The 25,624-nt window shown below is 42.9% G+C and overlaps 1 protein-coding gene across 4 annotated transcripts in view; it reads right to left on the reverse strand.

Moving 5' to 3' along the window:
- Positions 1–25,624, reverse strand: part of CDC42BPB (CDC42 binding protein kinase beta) — a 132,992-nt gene that overhangs the window by 42,116 nt on the left and 65,252 nt on the right. For all 4 annotated transcript variants that reach the window (XR_006530441.2, XR_011504814.1, XM_070514354.1 and 1 more), the window contains exons 5-13: positions 21,591–21,739; positions 12,628–12,721; positions 10,132–10,332; positions 8,001–8,249; positions 6,456–6,535; positions 4,194–4,360; positions 3,990–4,109; positions 2,969–3,102; positions 978–1,220 (exon numbers count right to left, since the gene is read on the reverse strand). Coding sequence is in view for 2 of the 4 variants with exons in the window: in XM_070514354.1 (XP_070370455.1) it covers positions 978–1,220; positions 2,969–3,102; positions 3,990–4,109; positions 4,194–4,360; positions 6,456–6,535; positions 8,001–8,249; positions 10,132–10,332; positions 12,628–12,721; positions 21,591–21,739 (1,437 nt within the window). In the remaining 2 variants the exon portion in view is untranslated. The remainder of the gene's footprint in view (positions 1–977; positions 1,221–2,968; positions 3,103–3,989; positions 4,110–4,193; positions 4,361–6,455; positions 6,536–8,000; positions 8,250–10,131; positions 10,333–12,627; positions 12,722–21,590; positions 21,740–25,624) is intronic.

Genomic DNA, 25,624 nt, shown 5'->3' on the forward strand with positions numbered 1-25,624 from the left:
TTTGAGGCCAAATGACAAAGAGCCTTGAATGTGAAAAGAACAAGGGCATGTTCTTCTGGGCATTCTGCAGTTTACCAAGTAAATTTTAATAGAATTTTAAACTAAGAGTTGCTTAAAATACGTTGCCTGTTAATAGTAGAACATTCAGAATATCTGGGACAGCATTCCTCCAAGTGGAGTTCCGAGGGCCTAAGGCGTTTGTAAGGCCCTTCCTTTTTCTAACTGCCTATCTGTAGGAGCCGAGTTTTCTTCATATATTTTATCCAAAACAACATATCACGGCAGACTGAATGCAGAAACATACACGAGAACTTGGGTGTCTTCTATTAAGCCAGATATTAAAGAAAAGTACAAAAATATTAAAAATGCCAGTCTTCTCACTAATTTTTAAAAAACAGTTACCTTCCATAAAAAATGTTATTTATGTTAACGTGTAATATGTTTACTGTTACATTGAAAAGAAGTCTCAGTTTTAATTTCTAGCATGGTAAACATTAAGAACTATAACCCACACAAACAAAAGCTCTTTGGGGGGCCTCAATAATTTTTAAGAGTGTAAAGGAGTTCTGAAACCCAAGTCTTATAAATGCTGATCCAAGGCAGCTGATGTAAGGTCTGCGAGGCTGGAACATGTCCTCCTCCCTTTCTTTGACGTGGGTGCTCAAGTTTCCTCCAGCCACACTATATCACAACATGAAGTATTTTTATTATATTTGTGGTGTGAGAATACTCTGCTTTAAAAGAGGATTTTTAAAAATTAGTACTACAGAAACTTCTTTTTAATAATTTCACAAACAGATATCGAGGGCTGAGAACTACAAAATAAATGCTTGGCAGATCAACTTACTAGGCCTCACATAAAATTTAAGACACACTTTAAAGTAATTTATGTAATACAGCCCAAGTTTTCAGAGACGTTTTATTAAGATCATACAAAAGTCCAATCAATACAATCCCTGAAACCTCTAAAAAGCTACCTCTTTCCTGAACTTATCGGATTTGCGGATTTCCTGCCGCATCGAGTCGATTTTCTGCATGGCCACCTCCATTTCTTCCTCTTTGTCCCGGAGCTGCCGAGAAACCTTTTGCTTCTGGGAGCGGAGTTCTGCCATGCGCTCATTGAGCTCCGAGAACTCCTGCAGGGCCAGCTTTCGCTGCTGGTGGGCATCTTTGAGTTCTCTGGCTTGGGATTTCAACCGTTCTGAAGCTTCAACCAATTGCTGAACAAAAAAAATTACAGATGTTTTCCATTTGCTTAACACAGATCTGAAAAGCTGGAAGCTCAGTCTTCCACTATATTAAGGAGTTAAAAGTAACAGCAAATGCTGGTTATAGACCACAGCCACGGATCCAAGAATCCACCTTATTGGAAAAAGTCCTTTGCCGTGCCACAGCACAGCCACACGCGCAGCCTGGAAGAAGTCTACCTGCGCTCAGGTGCTGAGCGTGAACCCACTCCAGGAAAGACCCTCCTCCCAAATGGAGCAGCCTGCTCACAGAGGCAAGTGTGGCTCAGAAATTTCAACCTCTGGGGCCAGCCCCGGTGACCTAATGGTTAAGTTTGACATACTCCACTTCAGCAGCCTGGGTTCAGTTCCCAGGCGTGGACCTACACCACTTGTCTGTTAGTGGCCATGGTGTGGCAGTGGTTCACATAAAAAAGGAAAAACAGAGGACGACTAGCAACAGATGTTAGCTCAGGATAAATCTTCCTCAGCAAAAAAAACCCCCAAGAAACTTTGACCTCTTCTCTGTCATCTTACACAATCACAAAGGAGGATGAAGCATGAATTTGGTCACCATTCTAGTTACTTAAACACAGCAAAATCAGAAAAGAACACATTATATATGAAAACGCTTAAGATTTTAATCAAAGTAAAGAATTGTATAAAAACAATCAATAGCTAGCTAACCCTTAACCAGAGCCTGAGGTATGGATGCTGGCTGTCCCTCTGGGTGTACTGACAACGCAGCCTCACCATGATGCACTGATCACCTCACCTCCCTGAAGCTGACCCCTCAACCATCGGGCTGCTCACCCACTGCGGCAGCGGAATCTGAGGAAGTTGGCAGGGCAGCTCCCACCACAGGGAGAAGAGCGTGTCCCCCAGGGCCCTCTAGGTCTGGCTCAGTGCGCGTTTCTGTGACTATATCAATGAGGCTCCTCCTCTCCTACACAGCACTTCTAGGCGAAGAATTGCAAGCGGTATGACACCATGGTGAACTGAACAATCAACCTGGCTTTGAAATCCCGCACATTCTAGAGAACAGATCACAAACTACAGGTTCAATGACTCAAGTGTATACATGAATGTATTTTAGAAAACATGATCCTAACTGTGGTATGAATATATTGTTGTCTGAGCACAGTTTGATGTACATTACTGAAAATCAAATTTATAAAGGAGTTATGAGGGAAATCACCCCCATTTTAATGAATAGTCTCTTCTGTAGTGCTCTGTCATAGGTAAGAGGTCACTGCTGAAAGAAGGAGGGCAGAGGCCACTCCTGGGGCAGCCTGGTTGAGCGTGAAGGGCAAGGACTCTGGCGCCAGATCCAAGCACGTCAATCTAGCTAGGTCACTTACTGTGGGAGCTGAGATGTAGGGAAGCCCCTCGAGTCTCCTGAATCCCCATGTCCTTACTCTCACATAGGGGAGATACCATTTACTCAGCAGTGCTGTGGTGGAGACTAAAGACGATGGCTGTAAAGTGTGTGCTGGTCAAAGCCACACCTACACCGCACCTATGACAAGGAGCCCAAGCTCTGCCAGCTGCCTCAGAGGCTGTGCAGCAACTGGGCACAGCAGGACCCTGAAGCCAGTTTTGCTCCTTCTGATCTGCAGGCAGCACAGGCCACTGCACAGATGATGGTTTTGGAGGAGGTCCTCAAACCTCTGCACGCATTCAATTGTACACAACTGTGCAAATCATTTAAACTTTCCTCACACAAACTCGAGCCCGACTACCTTGTGAAAGTCCTCCTTCTCCTGTCGCACCATGCGGTACTGCTTTTCCAGGCCTTTTAGTCTATGTGTAGAGTCTTCGTGCTCCTGACGAAGTGTCACAGTGTCCTCAAGTTGTCGTTCAAGCCTATTTGAATCTGAGCAAAAGAGAAAATAAATCATGTTCCCTTATATGCGAAACTTTATCTGACTTACTGAAGAGAATTATTTAATAATTTCTAACACCTTATCATTGAGAAGATTTTTTGACTTTCTCACACACACAGAAGTGTCACACTCACAGCCACCTGCATACGTGAACACACTAGACTTGATTCTGACCATCTGTTTAACAGCTCTCTCCTGGGACTGTGAGCCCCACGGCAGCATGCACCCATCTGTCTCAGTCCGTGCTAACGTGTGTAAGCCAGTACAATGTAACCAAAGGGTGCAACAAGGTTTTAGTGAATAATCAACTCAATGAAGTCTTTTTCGGGATCAGGATGGTAGGGTTCCAGATAGAAAATGGAGAGAAGGCATCTGACTCAGGTTTCATTTGGAGATGACAGTCAACTACAGAACCAATTCATGTGTCAGGTTAAAGGTTAAGACCTAAAAGTGATTTGAGTCTTTAGGAAGCTTTGATAACCACAAACACAAAAGACAGATGGTGACAACAGGTCTAAGCACCTAACACACTGAAAAAGTAGGAAAGCCATCGATGAAAGCCTTAGAAAGAAAGAAGTTATGGCAATTCTGTCTCAGAGCTACAAAGAGGAAAGCTGAGAGAAATGCAAAATATTCTGAGTTTATGGATAAAATATTAGGAACTGATTCTAACTGTAAATATAAAATTTTATTATTAGAGCTAAGATAGGTGGAAAAGTAATTTTAAATAAATTGACAAAATACCAGAACTCTCAATAGGTTTGCTAAAGCTTAAGCTTTTTTCTGCTTTTCTACCTTATGAAAAGGACTGAAAATTTTCTTTGCAGAGATTAATGCCCAAGAACAGAGACTAAGCAGCTATACTTACAACACTTACCTGCTATTTTATTCTTCAAACGTTCAATTTCCTCATTCAGCTTTCTGATTTCTTTCTCTCGGGCTGAGCTGCCGAGGGCCCGAGTTGAGCCGTGGAGGGACTGCACGGTCTGGGTGGACTCTAGGGAGGGGAGAGACGGTATGAGTGCAGGCCCACGGGGATGGTGGGCAGTCCAGAGTTGCAGAATCGACTCTGCCCACTCACCTTGCAGCTTTCTGCTCAGCTCTAGCTTCTCTTGTTCCAGTCTCCGTATCCTCCTTTCATAAGCTTCAACCTGCAAGCTGTTCTCTAAATCCCGCTGCACACCCTCATCTTTGGTCAATGTGTTGGACTGCATTATACTCTTCAGAGAGCCTCGATCAGAAAAACAGCTGCAAATAAAGCAACAAGGTTTTCTGATCAATTGAAAATTTAAGGTGATTTCATCAACATTTAAAAACTTCCTGGGGTAAAAGATCAGTCTTTTTAAATTGGCAAACAAAAACACCCATGAAAAGACTTTTTTGTTTATGGAGCCAAAATCAGACAAGAGTCTTCTTTACTGCAAGACTGGATGACAATGGGAAACTGAGAAGGACATGCCCGCAGAGCCAGTCAAAGAAAACGGCTCTGCAAAGGAGGGGAAATGTAATTTCTAAATCATCACTTACACTTACTGCAAATGCAGAAAGAGAAGGTATTTTGTGCAAGGAGCAGGGCTTGAGGGGCCTTGCTGGGCTGCAGGCAGAGGCTTCACTGGACGATGCAGTGTGGCTAGACCACCATGGGCCATCGAGAGCTTCCTGGTTCTGCCACCAGCTGGGGACAGTTCCTTCAACCCTCTGCAACTCATCTTCCCTGCAGACTAAACAACCTGCAAGGTCCCCTCAATTCCAGCACTCTGATCAGCATAGCTAAGCCACTCACCAATGACCACAGTCAACTTGACAACACACTTGTAACTACTCACCAGCCAAAGATGGCTCTCTCACTCAGAACCTAATTCTTGGACAGTTTCAGAAACTATTTATTAGCTCCTCTTGCTTTTTTTTTTGGTGAGGAAGATTGGCCCCAAGCTAACATCTGTGCCAACCTTCCTCTATTTTGTATGTGGGATGCTACCACAGCATGACCCAATGAGCAGTGTGTAGGTCCATCCCTGGGATCCGAAGCCATGAACCCTGGGCTGCCGAAGTGGAGTGCACAAACCCAACCACTACGCCACTGGGCCAGACCCTTTTCTTGCTTTTAATGTGACAATGATGTCAGGCGAACACTTCTGAGTCCTAAAGTGAGTGCAGTAAAGACACACACATTCACAGAAGGGCCTGGCCAGTGTTTCTGAAAGGTGGCCCCCCAAGAGCACTATGCCCTGCCAGCACTGCGGGGGTCTGTTCCAGGAGATTCCTGGGCCCAACCTGCCAAACCAGAGGCTCAGCAGGTGGGCCTAGAACCCACAGATCTGACAAGCACCTAGTGAGCTGGAATGTACCAGAAAGGTCAAAAGCCTCTGCACGAGAGATTAACAAATCGATATGCCCTTCACAACTTGAAATGCTTCCTGTGGGGCAGACGGCATGAGCCATCACGTTGGCTTCAGTGCTGTTTAACTCTGGCACCTCACACCAAAACAGAGCTTCCACCAGCTTGAGCAGAAGGAACCCTCTCTGAAGGAATTTCTATCAGTTCAGGTACCAGCTGCTATAAGATGCCATGAATCAAATTTTGTGAGCTTTCTTCAGGCACCGTGGCAGTTTCATTTGTTTTATTTTACCCACCTTTCTTCCTAACCCCTATCCTTTTGGCCCAGTTTCCTTTTAAAAGCAAGGTAGAAAACCGCAGGCAACACAGGTTTGCAAGAGGTCTATGCAAGACACAGGGTGACAGATACAAAGAGTCTCAGGGGCTGGAGTCATATGTGGGGCTTATGCTCTGAGGTCTTCAGATTTTTCATTATGCCAGGGACTGTACTCCAGCCCCACTAACGGAAGCTACAGAGCTGCGGATAAAATCCCTATGAAAGCAAGCAGAGGGCCCTAATGAAAGACGGCTCTTAGCTGAGCATGACTGGAAACTGGTGCTGTTGGTTGCGTCTACTGATGTTCTATCAGAACAAATTTTGCCAATGCTGATGGCCTATAGGCAGGAGCCAGCAAACTACGGCCTGTGGGCCGAATCTCCCAAAGTCTGTTTTCGTATCTTCCATGAGCTAAGAATGGTTTTTACATTTTTAAAAGGTTGTTAAGAAAGAAGAATATACAAGAGATCACAAAGCCTGAATTATTTACTATTAGGCCCTTTATGGGAAAAAGTCTGCCACCCGGCTTTACGTCATCCTGTGCAATACATTTTTAAAGGACAAATCCATCCACAGCTCCCTTGAGCATGGCCCTCCCAGGGCTCTGATGCTTGCACAGAAGCACACCCTCAGACTGTCCACCAACCTCAAGGGAAGGCTCTGCTGGGGAATGACGAATCTAGACATACCTTTCCGTTGTGAACGTAAAACCGATGAATGGCAAATGTAATCCAGAAAAGCCTGTATGAGAACCAGGAGGTAATATTTCCTGTATAAGAACACGGACAACATAAATGAAATTCATGGTTAAACAAATGGGAAAAAAAGGAGGAAAGAATGTTACCATAATGGCGAAATCAAGACAGCACTAGGGAGAATTGCATGGCCTTCTAGAATGTTGATTCCATGGTGTCATCTGCATGGGAGCTTAGCATTGGAAGATTTATTTCTCATTCCTGGCTCTGCCCATCATACAATACAGTTAAGAGGATAAACACATAGCTTTTGAAGATGATAATGGTACAGGACAAACTTGAAACAGGGTAGTGATTTTCAAACTTTTAAAGCCACGGCACCCACTGCTCAACAGACCCTGAGCAGAGATGAGCAGTGGGACACAGGTGCAGCCCGTCAGACGACGTGGGGCAGAGGCTGGGAGCTGTCAAGTTCTTGGCCTGAAATAGAGGCCAAAGGCAGAAAGGAGGTTTGGAACCAAAAGGTAGACTATTTTAGATAAGTTTATCACAACTCTATTTTTCAGGTTGAAGATTCTTCTTTATTATAATTTATCTGGGAAATTTCAGTGTGAGAATAATTTCTTTGGCGTCTAGGGAAAATCCTTTCGACAAGAATACCTTTCTCAATGTGGTCTAAAGTTCAGGTCTTATTTTAGTGAGAGAAATTCTCTAAATTAAGGAGTAATCAAGAAGATTTTTCTTTTATTTGGTTAAAGCTCAGTTTCTCTATCCTCAAACCAAGAGACATGTATGGATTAAAAAAGTGGGGTTTGATGAGACCAAACTAATTTTACTACATATGAGCAAAACTCTCTGGAGCCAAAGGTATGCTGACTAGTGCGTCAGAGGCCAGTCAGACCAGGTCAGACACCAGAGGGTCCCAGGCCAGGACCCAAGTTGGAAAATCCACGATCTCAAATGTCAGCAGAAAGACTCGAAATCTGCACATCATCCCTGTCATTCCTGAACGCCTGCCATACAAGGAAACAGACATGCCGAGGCTGAAAACAAGTGACGGAAGGAAGAGTGAACATGCTCTCATGTGTAGGGACACAGTGAGAAGGACTGGAAACTGAGAGGCCTACACACCAGCTAGGGGGCTGCAGGCTAAACTCCTGGCTGGGTCTTTATATCCAGAAGTGGTGAGAGGGCTGTGGTGAAGCTCTAACATGATAATGCATGCGATAATGCTTTGAAAAGGTACAAGCTGCCATGAAAATAAGAGCATAAGTATTTGTGATGAATTCCAAAACAAAGCAGCTACTTAATTCAGTTTTACTCAAATTGATTAACCCAACGTTTTTAAAAAGGGATATTAAGAACAAAGCTGAAGACTGGACTAAAAGGTGTATTTTCTTGAGACACTTGCCAAATTTTTCAAAAATCAGTATAGTTCTAAGATTTATTATCTTGATAAGCAAAACCTTCAACATAACACTGCAAATATTCAGGCCTACTATGACACAATATTGAGAATAAAACGGTTGTTACACTTACAATATTTCTTAGCACATCATCATCCACATCGAAGTTGGATGTGTCAGAAGGACTGCTCACATCAGGAATGTAAGGTGCTTCTAGGTTTCGTATATTTTCCCAATTTAGTCCTTCAAAGAACGCATGCTTTTTGAAGTCCTCTATTCCATTCTGCCCTAGCCGGCGCTCTCTGCTGCAGATTAGTCTCTGAATGAGGTCTTTTGCTTCTTCAGATACATCCGTGACATGGGAAGGGAACTGAAATCGCTCCTGAGGGGTGAGGAGGCAATCAGTGGACACATGATGAAAACTTACTTAGAAAAGTCCCGGGTGCACAGACGCCACAGGAAATAAAGTAGAAACAATGGCTCCAAAGCAACAGCGTGTTTTCCTTCATGGTGACTAAACACAAATGAAATCCAATGAAATGGAGCTCCAGACAGGCAAACAAGGAAACCATCGGTCTGGCCAGTTTTTATTCATGGCAGACTTGTAGCACATTGCATGTAAGTTAAAACAAGGATAAATTTTCACCTATCAAACTGGCAAAGAATGTTGACAAGTTGTGGGTGGGATCAGAAACTGGCACAGCCTTTTCAGAAAGCATTTTGCCAATATCTATGGCAATCCCACTTCTAAAAATTTATTCTAGAGAAATAAGCCACAAAGAGAAAACATAACATTTTCATGACAGCATTATATCCTGACCAAGAAAACTCCAAATTACCTAAACGTCCATCAAAAAGGGACTTGTTAAAAAAAGATATGGTGCACCCACAGAGAAAGGTCTACCTCTGTGTGCTGAAAAGAATGACAAAATATACTGACAAAAAACCTGGTTATGTGTGACATGATGCCATTTATTTAGATACAGCGCCTACCTCACCAGCTTCAGTCTGCAAGGCCACACACCCAGCATGGCCGAGTGGGCCTGAGTGCCAAGCCACCACTGCTGTCTGGGCCTCACTTTATGGTCTATGACAAAGGATGACAACGGCCCTACTTCACAGGGCTGTTGTGAAGAGTAAATAAATGAATGCACAAGAGCACGAGACCAGGGCCCCATAGGCGGCAAGCACTCAGTCCCAGTTGGTTCTCAGCGTTTGCGAGTCCTATTTGTTACCTTAATCAGTCTGTTGCTGAGCAGCGGATGGGTGATTTTTGACATGCATTGTATGTACTTTTACATTGTCTGAAGTTTTACACTAAGTATATATTAATTTATAAATGTAAAAACTTATTTCTATTTTGGGAAAAGTGTTTTAAAAGTATAACTTGTTTTGACTTGGAGTTAAATGGAAGACCATTTACCACTTTAGTGTTGATCTGTTCCCTACACAGGAATTAATGGGGGACAGATGAGCATGTGAGGGGGATCACTTCTGAAGTATGTGCATGAGTGACAGAGCAGGTTGAGAAAGAAAGTTATAAGAATATACTGGCCAAGAGGGTGAAAGTGGCATTAGAAAGACATATTTGCTTACAGAGTGTAAGAAAAAAAAAAGAGATGACAAAAACATTAGAAAGAAGAGGAAATAATAAAAAAGGAAACAAAGGAAAGAGAACAAAGGCAATATTGAAGTGAAAAATCAACAGGTGGAAAAGGGAAAAGAAAAGACCCAGGATCAACAAAGGATTAATGACGTTATGTTGAGCTAGACATGTGATCTGTTTATAACTGATTTTTGGAAAAACAGATTTGAGAATCAGAGCTGGCATCTCACTGATGAATCCAGACCCACAGGTCAAACCGCCCAAGTGGTCTCCGCCAAGGCCATCCCAAGGCAACTCACACTCACCACAGCCACCACAGCTGTCTGCGTCTTTCTACCAAAGCCCCCTTCTCCTGCAGGGACCCTGACCCAGTAATATCATCACCCTCCACCAGAAAATGGGATCACCCTCGAAGCTTCCCCGCCCCTCATGCCCCCATCTACTGTGTCAGCAAGCTGGGCCAATTCTACCTCCTAGACTTCTCCCGACTCTCTGGACTCCGGTCTGGCTGCCACCAGCCTGCTCCAACCCTATCACGTCTTCCAGAACAACTCTAACAGCTTCCAAACTGCCTTCCCTCCTCTAGGTTGCTCTCTCTGCCTCCAGGCCTGTGCTTTGGTACTAGAGCAAAACAGGATGTGGAAATGCAACGTCTTACTTCATGGTTCATGATCTTTCCATAGGTCTCCACAAGTGATTCTGCATAAAACGGTGTTTCTCCATACAGCATTTCGTACATACAGACGCCCAGAGACCACCAGTCACACTCGGGGCCGTACTTGCCCATGCCGTCCTCCATCGCCTGCAGAATCTCCGGTGAGATGTAGTCAGGTGTGCCCACGGCCACAGAGGACTGAACCTTAGGGGAGAGGGACGTACTGAAGGGAAACCCTAGGACATCTCTAATTTCAAATTTCTAATTACTTTCTCTAAAACAGGGACAACAGATAATGAAATAATCATGGAATAAAACTGGCACATGATCATGATTTAAAAACCTAATAATTCAAAATTCAATGCAAATCAATGTTCTCTTGCAGCACTAAACATTGGGCAATTTCAAGAATGCATGAGATTCTCTTGCACACTCAGTCTCTCGATGCCCAAATGCCCACCACAGCCCCTAAATGGCATCGCAGTCCCTCACAGGGCGCCATTTCCCACATTCTCTGTCACTACTCAAACTGTGGTCCAGGGACCATGTGTGTCTAGGCCAGACCTTCTCAGACTTTCATGTGCATAGGGACCACCTGGGCTCTTGTAAAACAGAGATTCTAAGATGCTCCCAGGGGATGTTAAGGCTGCTCACCCGCAGCCTACCCTTCGGTCTCCCACATGAGAGCATCTGGGAGTAGGTCCAGGCACTAGCTGGGTGCTCAGGCATTCCCTAGACAGAGAACTGGAAGGCTAAGGCCCTTAAAAGGGAAAGAACAGTTCCTCGGCTATTGACATTAGCAGGAATGGGCCTCGACACAGGGACACCTCTATGGAAAGCTGCAATCAGTGAGGGCACCAATTATCACAAAGAAAGACAGGGAGACTAGGTAAGCTGAGAAATCAGATTGGTCTTGGAATACACAGACAGCATGAGTCTACAAGACTGAGGATCAGGCAGGACATGGAGACAACTATCAAGAAGGCCTGTCCGGGGAAAGGCCAGACTCTCTGCTGGGTCACCTGTGAGGAGAGTCACAGGGTACAAAGCAGCACCCCGGAGTCAGTCTGAATTAATCAGCAGGGAGCTCTGCTTCTGTTATGTGACCAGAGTCACTCCTCTGCACCTTGAGATACCTGGCTGCAGAAGCTCTGCAGTGGATGGCAGGAAGACTGGTTTCTTAGGTGGTAACACAGGGTGAGTGTCCACAGGTGATGGGAGCGATACGGAGGTAAGAAAGGTAACCAATGATCTAGTCCAGACTGAGGCTATTGTTCTTGTTATTAGGAAACTGGATTTGAGGACAGCACCAATCAATCGATCAATCTATCTATCTGTGGTCAAGACTTTTAGAAATAAGAAAGCCTGTAATGGTGGAAAGCAAGCGAGTCAATCACTTCACTCCTTTTATTTTTTTGAGGAAGATGAGCCCTGAGCTAACTACTGCCAATCCTCCTCTTTTTGCTGAGGAAGACTGGCCCAGAGCTAACATCCATGCCCATCTTCCTCTACTTTACATGTGGGACGCCTACCACAGCATGGTGTTTGCCAAGGGGTACCATGTCCACACCCGGGATCTGAAGTGGCGAACCCCGGGCCGCCGAGAAGCGGAATGTGCGCACTTAACCGCTGTGCCACCTGGCTGGCCCCTCTTCACTCCTTTTAAAACACTGCCAACTGATGGCAGTTTTATGGGCTCTTTTACTGCCGCCTGAAAACTCACTAGTATGAAAGGAAGAGATTGCTCTCCTCTGGAGAAGTAGTTTATATTAGACTTTATGATAAGTGGAGGCTTTAAAGAAGAAAAGACTCTCAAATATCTAAGACTAAACCGTGACAGTGATGACAGGAGAGAGTGTAGACAATCCCTTAACACAGCTTGCTAGAAAGATCTGCGGAACTGGACTGTGAGTGAGTTAGGGCAGCCCCACTTGAGGCAACTCTGCTATGATGCTGCTCTGACCGAGGCCCAGGCCTGGGTCTCCCAGTGATGGCCGGTCCAGGGGCACCCTCCTGCTCATCAGTGGGTGTGTCAGCTGGCCCTCACAATACTGAGTATCAAGGGTCCCTGTTTTCTAGACCTATAAGATGCACAGAGAGAAAACCCCTGACTGACAGGAAGTTACCTGCCCCCAGACAGAAATGAGGATGTACCATTACACAGTTAATGTCTGTCCACTTGATCAGCCTGGATAGGGCATTTTACAAAAGCGCCCAAGAGCTGCCTCTCTTTCAATGCAGTGTTGGCATGCTTTTAGCTGCACAGGGATCTGAGGAAACCTGACAACTCCCCATTTTAGAAGGGATATGTGTTACTTTTGTAAATATAAAAACAAGAGAGATGTTTTAAACTTAAACAGGAAATTTCAACTGTCTCCTAAATGAAGTCACATTAATAAACTCGGCTTCTTAATTGTATCTCAAATCAAAAATCTAAGCCCCTTCTCAATGCAAGCAAAACCCAAAACCAAATGGAAAATCTCCAACAAAAATACCTACAGTTCCATCATCATTCATCTTCAAACAAGATCCAAAGTCGGCCAGGCGGATATGACCATTCACGTCCAAAAGGACATTGTCAGGCTTAATGTCTCTGTTAGTAAAATAAATACATAAATTAACCATTTCCATGCATTTCCAACACATTAGGTAGGTCAAAGTTCTTAACTAGTAGTGGTTCAGCTAAGGAAATGCTAATATCGTGTCATGACAGCTATAACAATCTAGGAAAAATGTCTCCCCACAATGACTTAGTAGCATATGGCAGTAGCAATCAGCACCACCATCACTACTCATTCCAGTGCATCAGTTAATCCCCGATTAACCCAGTGAGACACCACTATGACTCCTACCCACCCAGGTGGCTAACCAACATTTCCTGAGCATCTCTTTTGTGGCAGGTACCACTCTCAACCCCAGGTAACCAGATGACATGGCACCTGCCTTCATGAAGCTGCACACTAGCTGAGGTGTCAGAAAATGAACATGCAATGCACAGATATGCATGTGATCTCAGGATCACAAAGCACAATCCACGTGGCAAGTGCTGTGAAAAAATATGAAGAAATATAAAATGAGGTAAAGGGAGAGACTGTGACGCATGGGGCAAGTCAGGTGGCTGTTACCACTGAGGAAGAGACCCTCGAGCAGAGACTTGATGAGTAAGGGAGTCAGGCGAAGACCTGTGGCAAGACTGCTACAGGCTAACAAATCACCATGTATCCCCCTAAATTGTATTGTATAGATAAAGACACAAAGGCTTAATAACTGAGTACAGGCATACCTTGCTTTATTGTGCTTCGCTGATGTTATGTTTTTTACAAGACCCTCCCTCCACGAGCAAAAAGATTACAATTTGCTGAAGGCTTAGATGATAGTTAGCATTTTTTAGCAATAAAGTATTTTTTAATAAGGTATGTGCATTGTTTTTTTTCTGCTGAGGAAGGTTTGCCCCGAGCAAACATCCATGCCAATCTTCCTATTTTTTAGTATGTGGGACACCAGCACAGCATGGTTGCTAATAGAGCAATGTAGGTCCGTGCCTGGGAACCTAACTCAGGCCTCTGAAGAGAACCGCACTGAAATTAACCACTAGGCCACCAGGGTTGGCCCTGCATTGTTTTTTTATACATAATGCTATTCCTCACTTAATAGACTACAGTATAGTATAAACATAACTTTTATATACACTGGGAAACCAAAATATTCGTGTGACTTGCTTTATTGCGATAATCACTTTATTGCAATAGTCTGGAACTTAACCTGCAATATCTTCAAGGTAAGCCTGTAATCTGCCCAGTTATACAGGAGCAAGTGGAGAACAGGAAGGTAAACTCGAGTCTGTCTCACTAAAACCATGGCCTTACCTACTGTTCTGTGTACTTGCAAGCACTTGGTAGGGAGTGGGGCCAGCAGGGGTGGACTTTAAAGTGCTAGCCTTCCTTCCTGGCAGAGTAAGCTTATATGACTAGACAGCATATAAGGGAGTATAAACTTTAAAAGCAAAAAAAGACGTTTACCAAGGAGTACAAGTATGTTCCCAGCAGCACGACTCATAATAGCCAAAAAGTGGAATCCATCTAATGTCCACTTGCAAAAGAATGGATAAATAAATTTGACTCTCCTTATATGATAGAACACCATACCTCAATGAAAACAAACGGGAGTACCAACTACTCCCAAAAATAGGGATGAGTCTCATAAAATGTGAGCAAAAGATGACAATTCTTACCCAAAAAAAGATGCACAAAGCAAAAGACAACTCTAGCACAGCACTCTAAACTGAAATAAATATCCTTAAATAAGCACTCCGGAATATGAAAGAGAAAACAAAACAATCCCTCAATGAGTCAGAAAAACAAAAACTAAGAACAGAACAAGACAAAAAAAGGGAGAAATGAAAAGAGAGTTGATTTAACTCAGGGAAGAAATAGAAGAAAGAGAAAGAATCTTATCAGAAGATAAGACATAATTTAGAAGACTAAATTATAAGATGCCCAAAGGAGAAGAAATTCAAATAAAAATCTACTGAAAGGCATTTAAGAAAGGGAGGAAAAGTTCTAGAAGAATAAAAATGAGACAAAGAAAGAAGTAAAAAGGGTCAGAGGGAAAGTAGTTGGAGACCGAAATGGAAGATGGGCAAAGAAGGCCCAACATATACATAATTGGAGGCCCTGAAGAAATCAAAACAATAAAACATGACTAATATCTGAAACTATAATCCAAGAGAAGTTTCCAGATATAAAAAAAGACCTGAATCTACAGACTGAGGGGCCCATCAAATTAAGTTAAAAAAGAAGTTTCAGTGTTTTCTTTTTGGAGCCAGACAAGTTGATACTGAAATTCATATGGAACAGATAAGAATAGCTGGAAAAATACTGAAGAGAAAGAGGTATGATGAGGGGACTAGCCCTACATGATTCAAGCCTCCACAATTAAAGCAGTATGATCCTAATGCATGGAGAGACAGAAAGACAACAGAATAGATAGAGGAGAATGTCCAGAAACAGACCAAATACATAAAGAAATTAAGTATATGACAAAGATGTTATCTCCAACCAATGGGACAAAGATACATTTAAGTAAGTAAGTTGGTGTTGGGACAACTGGAGAGCCTTTTAAAGATAAATTGTAAAGATAAAGAGATCCACTGCCTGTACTTTATATAAGAATAAACTCCAAATGGATCAGAGATCCATATGTAAAAAATGAAACCACATGAATGAAAAATTAAACTATTAGAAGAAAACATGGGTTCTCTTTTTCTCTGCAGGTAAAAAAAAAAAATATATATATATATATACACATATATATTTATTTCTATCTATGACTCAAAATCCAGATGTACTAAAAGAAAAGACCAATAAATTTTATACATAAAATTAAAACCTGACTGGCAAAAAATCACAGTAAGTAAAAAAAAAAAAAAATGGCAATCTAGAAAAAATATTTGCAATATATGTTACAAGGGCAAATATTTAAAAATTGAAGGAAAAAAGTCAAAAAATCTATAGAGAAATGGGCAAATGACACGAAATAAAACAATTCACACAGACACACACATGAAGATATAAAAATGATGTTCAATTTCACAAGAATGGCAAAAAAGAAAACTACAACTATGTACCATCTCTAACCCAACAGATGACAAAAATTCAGAGGTTTAAAAATACACTCTGTTGGGGGCTGGCCCCACAGCCGAGTGGTTAGAGCTCTGCGTGTTCTGCTTTGGTGGTCCTGGGTTCGGGGGTTCGGATTCAGGGCGCGGACCTACTCCACTCATCAGCCATGTTGTGGAGGCATCCCATATACTTTTGTACTTCCTAGAGGAAGACCGGCACAGACGTTAGCTCAGGGCTAATCTTTCTCAAGCAAAAAAAGGAAGCTTGGCAACAGATGTTAGCTCAGGGCGAATGTCCCTCACCAAACAAAACAAAACACTATGTTGGTAAGGCTGCAGGAAACAGGGGACCCTCATACACTGCTGGCGGAATACGACAAGACGTAATCCCTATGGAGGGAAACCAACAGCATCTAATAAAACTAACATGTATTTAATAATATGCTATGCTAATATGCATTTTATTTTTCTGTTGATCCAGTGATCCGACTTCTGGGAATTTACCCTAAAGATACACCAACAATAAAAAATACATACACACAAGGTTATTCATTACTGCATTATTTATAATTGTGAATTACTAGAAGCTACCTAAATGCCTAGCCACAGGAGAACGACTGAGTAAACTATGGTACCTATGTATACGGAGTACCGTGCAAATGTAAAAAAAGATGGAATGACTTCTGGAATATATTCTTCAGTGAAAAAAACAAAATGCAAAAGTGCATATTTAGTAAGCTATCTTTTGCTTAAGAAAAGGAGCAATAAGTAAACATATGTGCTTATCTTTCATACCCACATGAATGACAAAGAAGACAGGACCTGGTTACTTATAAGGGGTGAGGATGAGGTAGATGGGATAAGGTGGGGAGTGTCATTTCTCTGAATACAACTTTGTACAGTTTTGGTTTTATTGAAACATGCTAATGTTCTACATACTCAAAAAATGAAATTAAACCAACAAAGATGGGAAGGGGAGCCTAAAACGGGAAACTAACTGAAACCAATGAACCCAACCATATCTCCAATGAATAACATAACAGCACTGAAGAGGGGAAACTCTTTTCAGTAGGTTTGTTTTCACTAGTAGTATGGGCAAAGCAATTCTGAAGCTATTTCAGATAAATGAGAGGATTGGGCAAATGAGTCAATGTGCTCATGCTGCTTGAAGCCACAGGTGTCACTGCAGAGGGGAGACAAAAATATGGAATGGGAGAAGCCAGAAAGTTAACTCATGATCCCCAAATTATGTATAAGTATATGTGTATGTACATATATAAATATGTGTACATACATATATTTCACTAACTCTATCCACTGAAGGGGCCTAGAAGCATACACGCCTGTGGTAATGAGCACATCTAGCCCCTACATCTTGGTCTTTAGAACCACTCCCCACTAAAGGGACCAAGGTTCCTCAGAGAAATGTGAGTGGGAGTAGAGGGGGTACAAGATGAGCCAGAAACTAAGGCAGTTCCTAAAAACTGATGAGGGCATGTCACAAATATGGGAATCAGCTAGAAGGGGGTTCCACTGGCCAAATATGGGACAATTTGGGCACAAAAATAATTAAGACAGTGATAAATTATAAACCATTGGGAGAAAAAATGATCCATGTATCCATACAGATAATAAACAGGCTACAGGAGAGAAAGGAGGTGCTTCAATGTGGAATGGGTGCTGGAATTCAGAAATCATCATTTTGCAATCATCATAGTAAAGACTGGCCCAGGCAAATATTGCCAATGGATACTAAACCTAGGGAGGAAATTTTGAAGATGAAGGAGATATCTGTATGATCTTAAAGTGTCTCTCTGAGGATTACTTTTAGATATGAAGGGAAAAAAGTACTAACTATACAGTAGAAAAAGTACTAAGTATGCAGTGGAAAAATCACTACTTCATACTACTTGACTCTGAGAAGACAGCTGGGGGCAGGGGTCTTCAGAAAGGCTGTCCCTCTTCGTTTTTTGCCTTACAGGGGTGTTCAATTGCTAACCATTTGAATACACTACTTCTGTTTATTTTTGTTTAATGGCATCGGGGTTATTTGGTCAGTGTGATTCTATATTTAAAATAAAATACCACCAGTAAATGTCATTTAAAAAAAAAAAGTGGATTGGCTATTTGTATGCTGGGTGGTTACAAAGAAAGGCCCTGTCAGAGAACACGACCGGAGGCTCTGCAGGCTCAGAGCAAAGACTGATCCAGGGCTCCCACCAGCACTGCTTCTTAGCCGGGCAGGTGGTCCCCACAGCACCAACTGAGACAGCAGTCAAGCCAAGAGGTGATGGTCCCCATGGGCCACCACTGTGCTTGGGAGTAGCCCAGCCCATTCTCCCTCCAAAACCCAGTGGTGGCAGTGTTTTCAGCAGTCAGGCACATGGCTGAGAAGTCACCCTGAAAGTGCCTTTTCTCTCAGTTGTTGTGACCCTGGTTAAAAATAGTGGTACTGGGGAGTGAGGGGTGGGGCAGGGTTTAGAGCCATGGACAGACTGCAGCCTTTGCCTTCCTTTCCTGTTCTTTCCCTGATGCATTGAAAGCACAGGTCCATCCTGTCTATCACTGTTCCATTTCTGAGTGATACATGGCACCAACTTCCAACCATGCCCCTTGTGGAGCTTCCTGCTGCAAACCCAACAGAGGGTCTGATTCCCAGAGAGGTCACTGAGGATGGGCTTCAGCTGCAGATCCCAGATCCACTACCTGGGAGGCAGCTCCACAGCCACTCTGACCACCTCATCTCTCCCCAGTTCTCTCTCTTGGAGTTCCTCTACTTTACCTTACACCTCTTTTATTAAGCTTTCTGTTTTTTCTAGTTTTTCTTTTCCAAGACCTCTTTTGTTCTCTGAATATTCCATCTTTTAAAATTGTACCTGCTCCTATTTCATTCATAAGATGCACTCTGTTCTCTCTGGGGATGCCATGTTCTCCATCTGCAACTCTTTGTGCATCTGTTACTCTTGGTCTCTGCCTTTGCTGGTACCTGAGGCTCATCTCTCAGCAAGGGGCTGCACCCACCTGCATGGCATGCTCGCTGGTCCTAGCTTCCCACTGCTCGCTGCACTAGTGAGCTTCTGAGGGGTCCCGCTGCCAAAGCGAGGTAGCAGCTGTTCTGCGTGCAGAAGCCCAGCCAGCGGGGTGGTGGGCACTGCCCCAAGTTGCCACGGCCCACATCCAACCACAGAAAAGAGGCCCAAAGCTAGGGCCTAGGGTCTGGAACCATGCTTGTTTTAAATCCATCAGTGTACCACTCTCATGCCAACAAATCTCACTTATTTCTGGCCCCACCAAATGTGGTTTAAACTTACTCACAATGTACCTACCTCAGACTAGGTTAGCACTGGCTTCCTATAAAACCTGAGTTTGTGAATCTTCTAGCAAAAATGCAAAGCTTGCTGATTTTAGACTGGGTCATTCGAGCTGAGTTGAGTTTGGGGGGCAGAAGTGGTTGAATTACATATTTAATGTCACCTACTACCCCAAAGTTCAAATGACAGAGCAAAGCCTCTACATGGCCAACTAAGAAAACGAGGAGAAAGCTTTCTAATTAGGGGAAAATGGGAAAGACTAAACTACTAAAAAGGTGGTCAAATTAATGTCACTGGAGATCTATGACAAATACAAAGACATTTATTTCTCTGTTGTGAAGTCTGTCAAGAAGACAAAGTACAAAATCTAATGTTAAAGACAACTACAATAAATGTTATAAAGCAGGCAAAACTACATTAAAGAATACATAGGGAAAAAAAGAAAATGCACTGTCCCAAATCTCATCACCTCAAAAGAAGCAACTGTTATTTGGGGGCAGCTCCCTTGACTCACTGTGACACAGGGGACCTCCGGCACAGTGCCCTGGGCAGGAGCATGTGGCCTGAGGCAAGTTGTTTAACCTCTTTGGCCTCAGTTTCCTCCCTGAGGAACAAGATAACACTCATGGCAAGTCTTGAAGAGCTGTCACTTTAACACTGAGTGCCACCACCACCCTCGGAGACGGAACTGCATTTGCTTAGGAAAACCTCCTGACAGGCTGCAGAGGCTCAGCCCCAAGTGGGTCTGCAACCGACCACAATGCCAGGGGAGCACTGGCCGGAACCTCTCAACAGCAACACTGAATGTCTGTGAACACCTTCACAGTCCTAAGAGGAAAGTGATTTCCAATTTAAAATTCCATACTGGATAAACGATCAGTCATGTATGTGGAAGGAATTAAGACCCTGATCTCAAAAAAATTCTCTCACATGCTTCCTTTTCCAGAAACTATTGGAGGATATGTGCTACCAAATCAAAAGAACAAACCAAGAAAGAAGACTCAGAAAACAAGGGATCCGATCCCAGGGAGACAGGAAGGGAATCTCTCCACTTGAAGAGAACTCTTAGAAGGAGAAGAGTGCAGGTGAGTCTAGAGAACAAGCAAAGCAGAAAGGAATGGCAAAGCTGGAAGAGACAGCTCCAAGAAAATAGCAGACTGAAGCAACCTGGTGTGTCTGAATGCCCAGATGGATGGAATCAATGGCCAACACCATTTCACCAATGTAGACTTGCCATATCTTCTGGAAGCTTGTCTTTATAATTTAGTCACAATATTTGGGGATAATTAGTCATAGCTATATAGAAAAGTAAGCTAATGAAAAAACAAGGCAATCATTAACTTCAGAGGAAACAAAAATTCACATAAGAAGTATAAGTATCGTATACTATCAGGCTCATATGTAACATTTACATGGTCATTATATTATAAACACCAAACACTGATTTAGCCAAAAATTATTTTACTAATTCGGACGAGGTAGGCCAGGGAAGTTTGGGAGCGTGTGGGAGAGACAGAGAGATGAACTATGTAAAAGAGTTAAATCTTCAGTTTAATAGATGTGATCTAACTCCTCCTCCTCCGCAAAAAAGGGAAGAGTGATATAAAACCGTTATTTAGAAATACGAAGGCAAGTACTAGAAGAAACAGCTGAAAAAGCTAACAAGAGTTACCTATGGCAAGTAGAATCAGGGCGGGGCAGGGCTGGAGACTTGTGTTTTGTTACAAGCCTTACAAAACTATTAACTTTTTAAAACTATTGCCATGAAATTACTAGGAAAAAAATAAAACCAGTAAAACAGACAGATAACCCCTCAGGACTGAATTGTTGTCTTAAATAGCAGAGGGAGAATGGATACAAAGGTGACGCCTCGGCGAGGCACGAAGGCCATTACTGTCGCAGCAAAGAGGGCAGGCACCGCAGAAGGGACCAGGAGAGCAGCAAGGCCTGCCTCACACTTCTACCCACCCTGATCCTCTGCTCTGACACCTCACCCTGCCTGACCCTCTGCAAGAGGCAGTTACACACTCATGCAGTTCAATCCTTTACATGCTGCTGTGAAGTGAGCCCCAAATCCTCTGCCCACCTTCCTTCTGTGAGTATTTGTGGGGTGAATGAAGTCACGGGGCCCATGGGTTCAGTGTGGAACAGAGAGAAGGTGAAGCTGAGAAAGCAGAGACACAGAGGGATGGGGACCCCATGCGGGCTCTGGGGGGCAGGTAGGCATCTTGGGGACCAGATATGGCAGGGAGAGGGTGAGCCAATGTTAGGTAAATCTCCAAGATAAGGTGGCTTCAGCTGACAGGAGTTATAGCACCACAATAGTCCCAATAAAGCTGTCTTTCCTGGGTGCCAGGCACTGGGGTTTAAAGGCAGTAACCTGGGTAAGTCATTCTGTGCTGTGAGAACTCGCTCGCTGTGTGACTTCTCAGGATAGCCTGGAAGCTGGGGTCTGTGACCCTGGGAACTCAGGAAGGAATATTTTGACACATTAAATGTGCTTTTCATAAAATATATAAGAAAGTGATTACCTGTGCACATAATGAAGTTGATGGATGGAATCAATGGCCAACACCATTTCACCAATGTAGAATCTTGCCATATCTTCTGGAAGCTTGTCTTCAAATTTACTGAGCAGGGTCAGTAGATCACCACCCACATAGTAATCCATGACTAAGTACTACAAATTGGGAAGAGAAGGGGAGAAAATACAGTATTTAGTTACCACTAAACCTGACAAGTAAAGGCGAAACATTCCATTGCAGAAGTCCTGTGACTCTTCAGGTCTGGATCAATGGCTTCCTACTTGCTCCTCTAATCTAAGATTTCCCCTCTCAGAACACATACCCTAATGTATCAAAATACTGCCATAATTTTAAGTTATGCATTTGGCAGAGAACAGACTTCAATAAATAATACATTTAATCAATGGAAAAAACGATTGAAGGGTTTGATGTTGGAGAAGGCAATTCTAAAAGCTAGTGACCCAAAGTAAAAGCATAAATAATAATCCATCAAGTTCTATAGGGTTTAAAAATAATTCTCCAGGGGTGATGTCAGCATCATGGCAGAGTTGACTTCTTCCCTTTGTTTTTCCCGTCTAAGTTACAACCAAACAGACATTCATTAACCAGCAGAGGATTCCCTGCACAGCACAACAGGACGTCTGGGAGATTCACACAGCCATGCATCCGAAGATGGGTGGACTGGATCCCCAAGAGACAGTGGAACTAGATGAGCACAGTCCTACCTCTACCCCTCTCTGGTGGCAGCGATCTAAGTCACAGGACTTTATACAGTGGCTAGTGAGACTGTTAGAGGAGGTGGGGCCCACCCAAACATTTTTGCAGTTGTAGCCCGACCCACAGGAGTGCCCACTGTGCTGCAGCAGGCCCACCCATGGGAACACTCCCCACCAAGTAGCACAGCTCAGCCCCCACAAAGGAGCCCCCACCAAGCACAGCAGCTCAGCCAAGCAGCCCATGAGCACAGAGCTGGCCCATGCACAAAAGAAAGCGCGCCCCCTCCCCTCCTGCCTAGTGCACCAGCTTGGCTGGTCCCTTGCTGAGCATAGTGGTCCACCACCAGAGCGACTTGCTGACAGGGCACAGAGGCCCAGCCTGCATGTGTGTGTGTGACTGGCCAATTGGCTGTGGCCAGCATGCAATTGCAGAGAAACCCTACCAGCACAACTTTCAGCAGATGGGGCGGGATCAGAAAACACAGCTCCTGCCACGAGCCCCATGGTGGCAGGAGGAATCGTGTGATCTGACCCTACCACAAATGCACCAGCAAAGGATCCCTTCATCAAACACCATGAAGAACTACATTAACACTTCAGAGCAGAAAGAAAACGACATATCTCCAGAAACCAATCCTGAACTCACATCAATGTACAATTTAAATGTCAGAGAATTCAAAATAGTTATCATAAAGAAACTCAATGAGTAGGAAGAAAACTCAGAAAGACAGTTCAACGAGCTCAGGAATAAAATTAATGAGCAGAAGGAATACTTCACCAAAGAGACCAAAACTCTAAAAAAAGAAAAAAAGCCAAACAAATTCTGGATATGAAGAACACAATTAATGAGATAAAAAATAACCTAAAATCAATGAAAAACAGAGCTGATGTTATGGAGGACAGAATTAGGGATTTAGAGGATAGAAAGATAGAAATGCTTCAGGTGGAGGAGAGAGAACTGATTTTAAGAAAAAGAAGAGGGGGCTGGCCCCATGGCCGAGTGGTTAAGTTCACACGCTCTGCTTTGGTGGCCCACGGTTTCACCGGTTCGAATCCTGGGTGCGGGAATGGCACCGCTCATCAGGCCATGCCGAGGCGGCATCCCACGTATCACTAGAAGGACCCACAACTAAAATATATACAACTATGTACTGGGGGTCTTTGGGAGAAAAAGGAAAAATAAAATCTTTAAAAAAAAAAAAAAGAAGAAGAAATTCTTCAAGAAATATCCAACTCAATTAGGAAAAGCAATGTAAGGATTATAGATATTTCAGAGGGAGAAGAGTGGGAAAATGGAGCAGAGAGTTTGTTCAAAGAGATAATAGCTGAGAACTTCCCAAACCTGGGAAAGCAACTAGACTTACAAGTACATGAAGCCAATAGAACTCCTAAGTACATCAATGCAAAAAGACCTTCTCCAAGGCATATAATAGTAAAACCAGCAAAAGTCAATAACAGAAAAAATATTAAGGGCAGCGAGGCAGAAGAAAATAAGCTACAAAGGAACCCCTATCAGGCTTTCAGCGGATTTCTCAGCAGAAACTTTACAGGCTAGGAGAGAGTGGAATGATATGGTCAAAATACTGAAAGACAAAATTTTCAGCCAAGAATACTCTATCCAGTGAAACTATCCCTCAGATACAATGGAGAAATGAAAGTCTTCCCAGATAAATAAAGCTGAGGGAGTTCATCACCACTAGGCCAGCCTTACAAGAAACATTGACAGGGGCCCCCCCATCTGAAACTAAAAAGCAAAGGTTTACAAAATCTTGAGCAAGGAGATAAATAGACACACAGAATCAGAAAATTGCAGCTCTGTATCAGAATAGGTCAGTAAACACTTAATTATAACATAAAAGACAAAGGGTAGGAAAGCATCAAAAATAACTATAAACACTTCAATTTAGTCATAAATTCACAACACAGAAAACAATTTGTCACAGCAAAAACTCAGAAGGGGAAGAGGAAAGAGATGGAGCCTGCTTAGGCTAATAGAGATAAGGGCCTATCAGAAAATGGACTATCTCATCTATGAGATAGTTTATAGAAACCTCATGGCAACTACTAAAAAAAAAAAAAATCAGAGCAGGGCCACAAATTATAAATAAAGAAGAAACTGAGAAAACTATCACAGAAAATCACCAAACTGAAATGGCAATCAGAAATAAAGGGAAAAGAAACAATGGAAATATAGAACTGGCAAATAAGAGATAAAATGGCAGTACTAAGCCCTCATATATCAATAATCACTGTAAAGGTAAATGGATTGAATTCTCCAATCAAAAGATACAGAGTGGCTAGATGGATTAGAAAACAAGGCCCAACAATATGCTGCCACCAGGAAACATATCTCAGCTCTAAAGACAAACAGGCTCAGAGTGAAGATATGGAAGATGCTACTCCAAGCAAATGGCAAGCAAAAGACAGCAGGTGTTGCCCTACTTATCTCAAAGTAGACTTTAAGATAAAAAAGACAAGAGACAAAGAGGGGCAGTATATCATGATAAGAGGGACATTCCACCAAGAGGACATAACACTTATGAATATATGTGCACCCAACACAGGAGCACCAAAGTACAGAAAGCAACTATTAACATACCTAAATGGAGAAAGCGACTGCAACACAATAAACGTAGGGGAGCTCAACACCCCACTTACATCAACAGATAGATCATCCAGATGGAAAGACGACAAGGAAAGAGTGGCTTTAAATTAAACACTAGACCAGATGGACTTAGATACATATAGAACATTTCATCCCAAAACAGCAGAATACATACTGTTTTCAAGTGCACATGGAACATTCTCAAAGATAGACCATATGCTGGGAAACAAGGCAAGTCTCAATAAATTTAAGAAGACTGAAGTCATATCAAGCATCTCTTCTGATCACAATGCTATGAAACTAGAAATCAACTACAAGAAGCAGGCTAGGAAGGACATAAATATGTGGAGACCAAAGAACATGTTACTGAATCACTATTGGATCAACAAAGAAATCAAAGGGGAAATAAAAAAATACCTGGAGACAAACGAAAATGAAAACAACATACCAACTCTTATGTGATGCAGCAAAAGCAGTTCTAAGAGGGAAACTTACAGCAATACAGGCCCAGCTCAACAAAGAAGAAAAATCTCACAAAAGCATCTTAAACTACATCTAATAAACCAGAAAAAGAACAATCAAAACCAAAAGTCAGCAGGAGGAGGAAAACAATAAAAATCAGAGCAGAAATAAGTGAAATAGAGGCTAAAAAAAAAATAAAAGGATCAATGAAACTAAGAGCTGGTTCTTTGAGAAGATAAACAAAACTGACAAACCCC

The sequence above is a fragment of the Equus asinus genome, chromosome 7, assembly GCF_041296235.1.
Source record: "Equus asinus isolate D_3611 breed Donkey chromosome 7, EquAss-T2T_v2, whole genome shotgun sequence".
Classification (NCBI taxonomy): domain Eukaryota; kingdom Metazoa; phylum Chordata; class Mammalia; order Perissodactyla; family Equidae; genus Equus; species Equus asinus.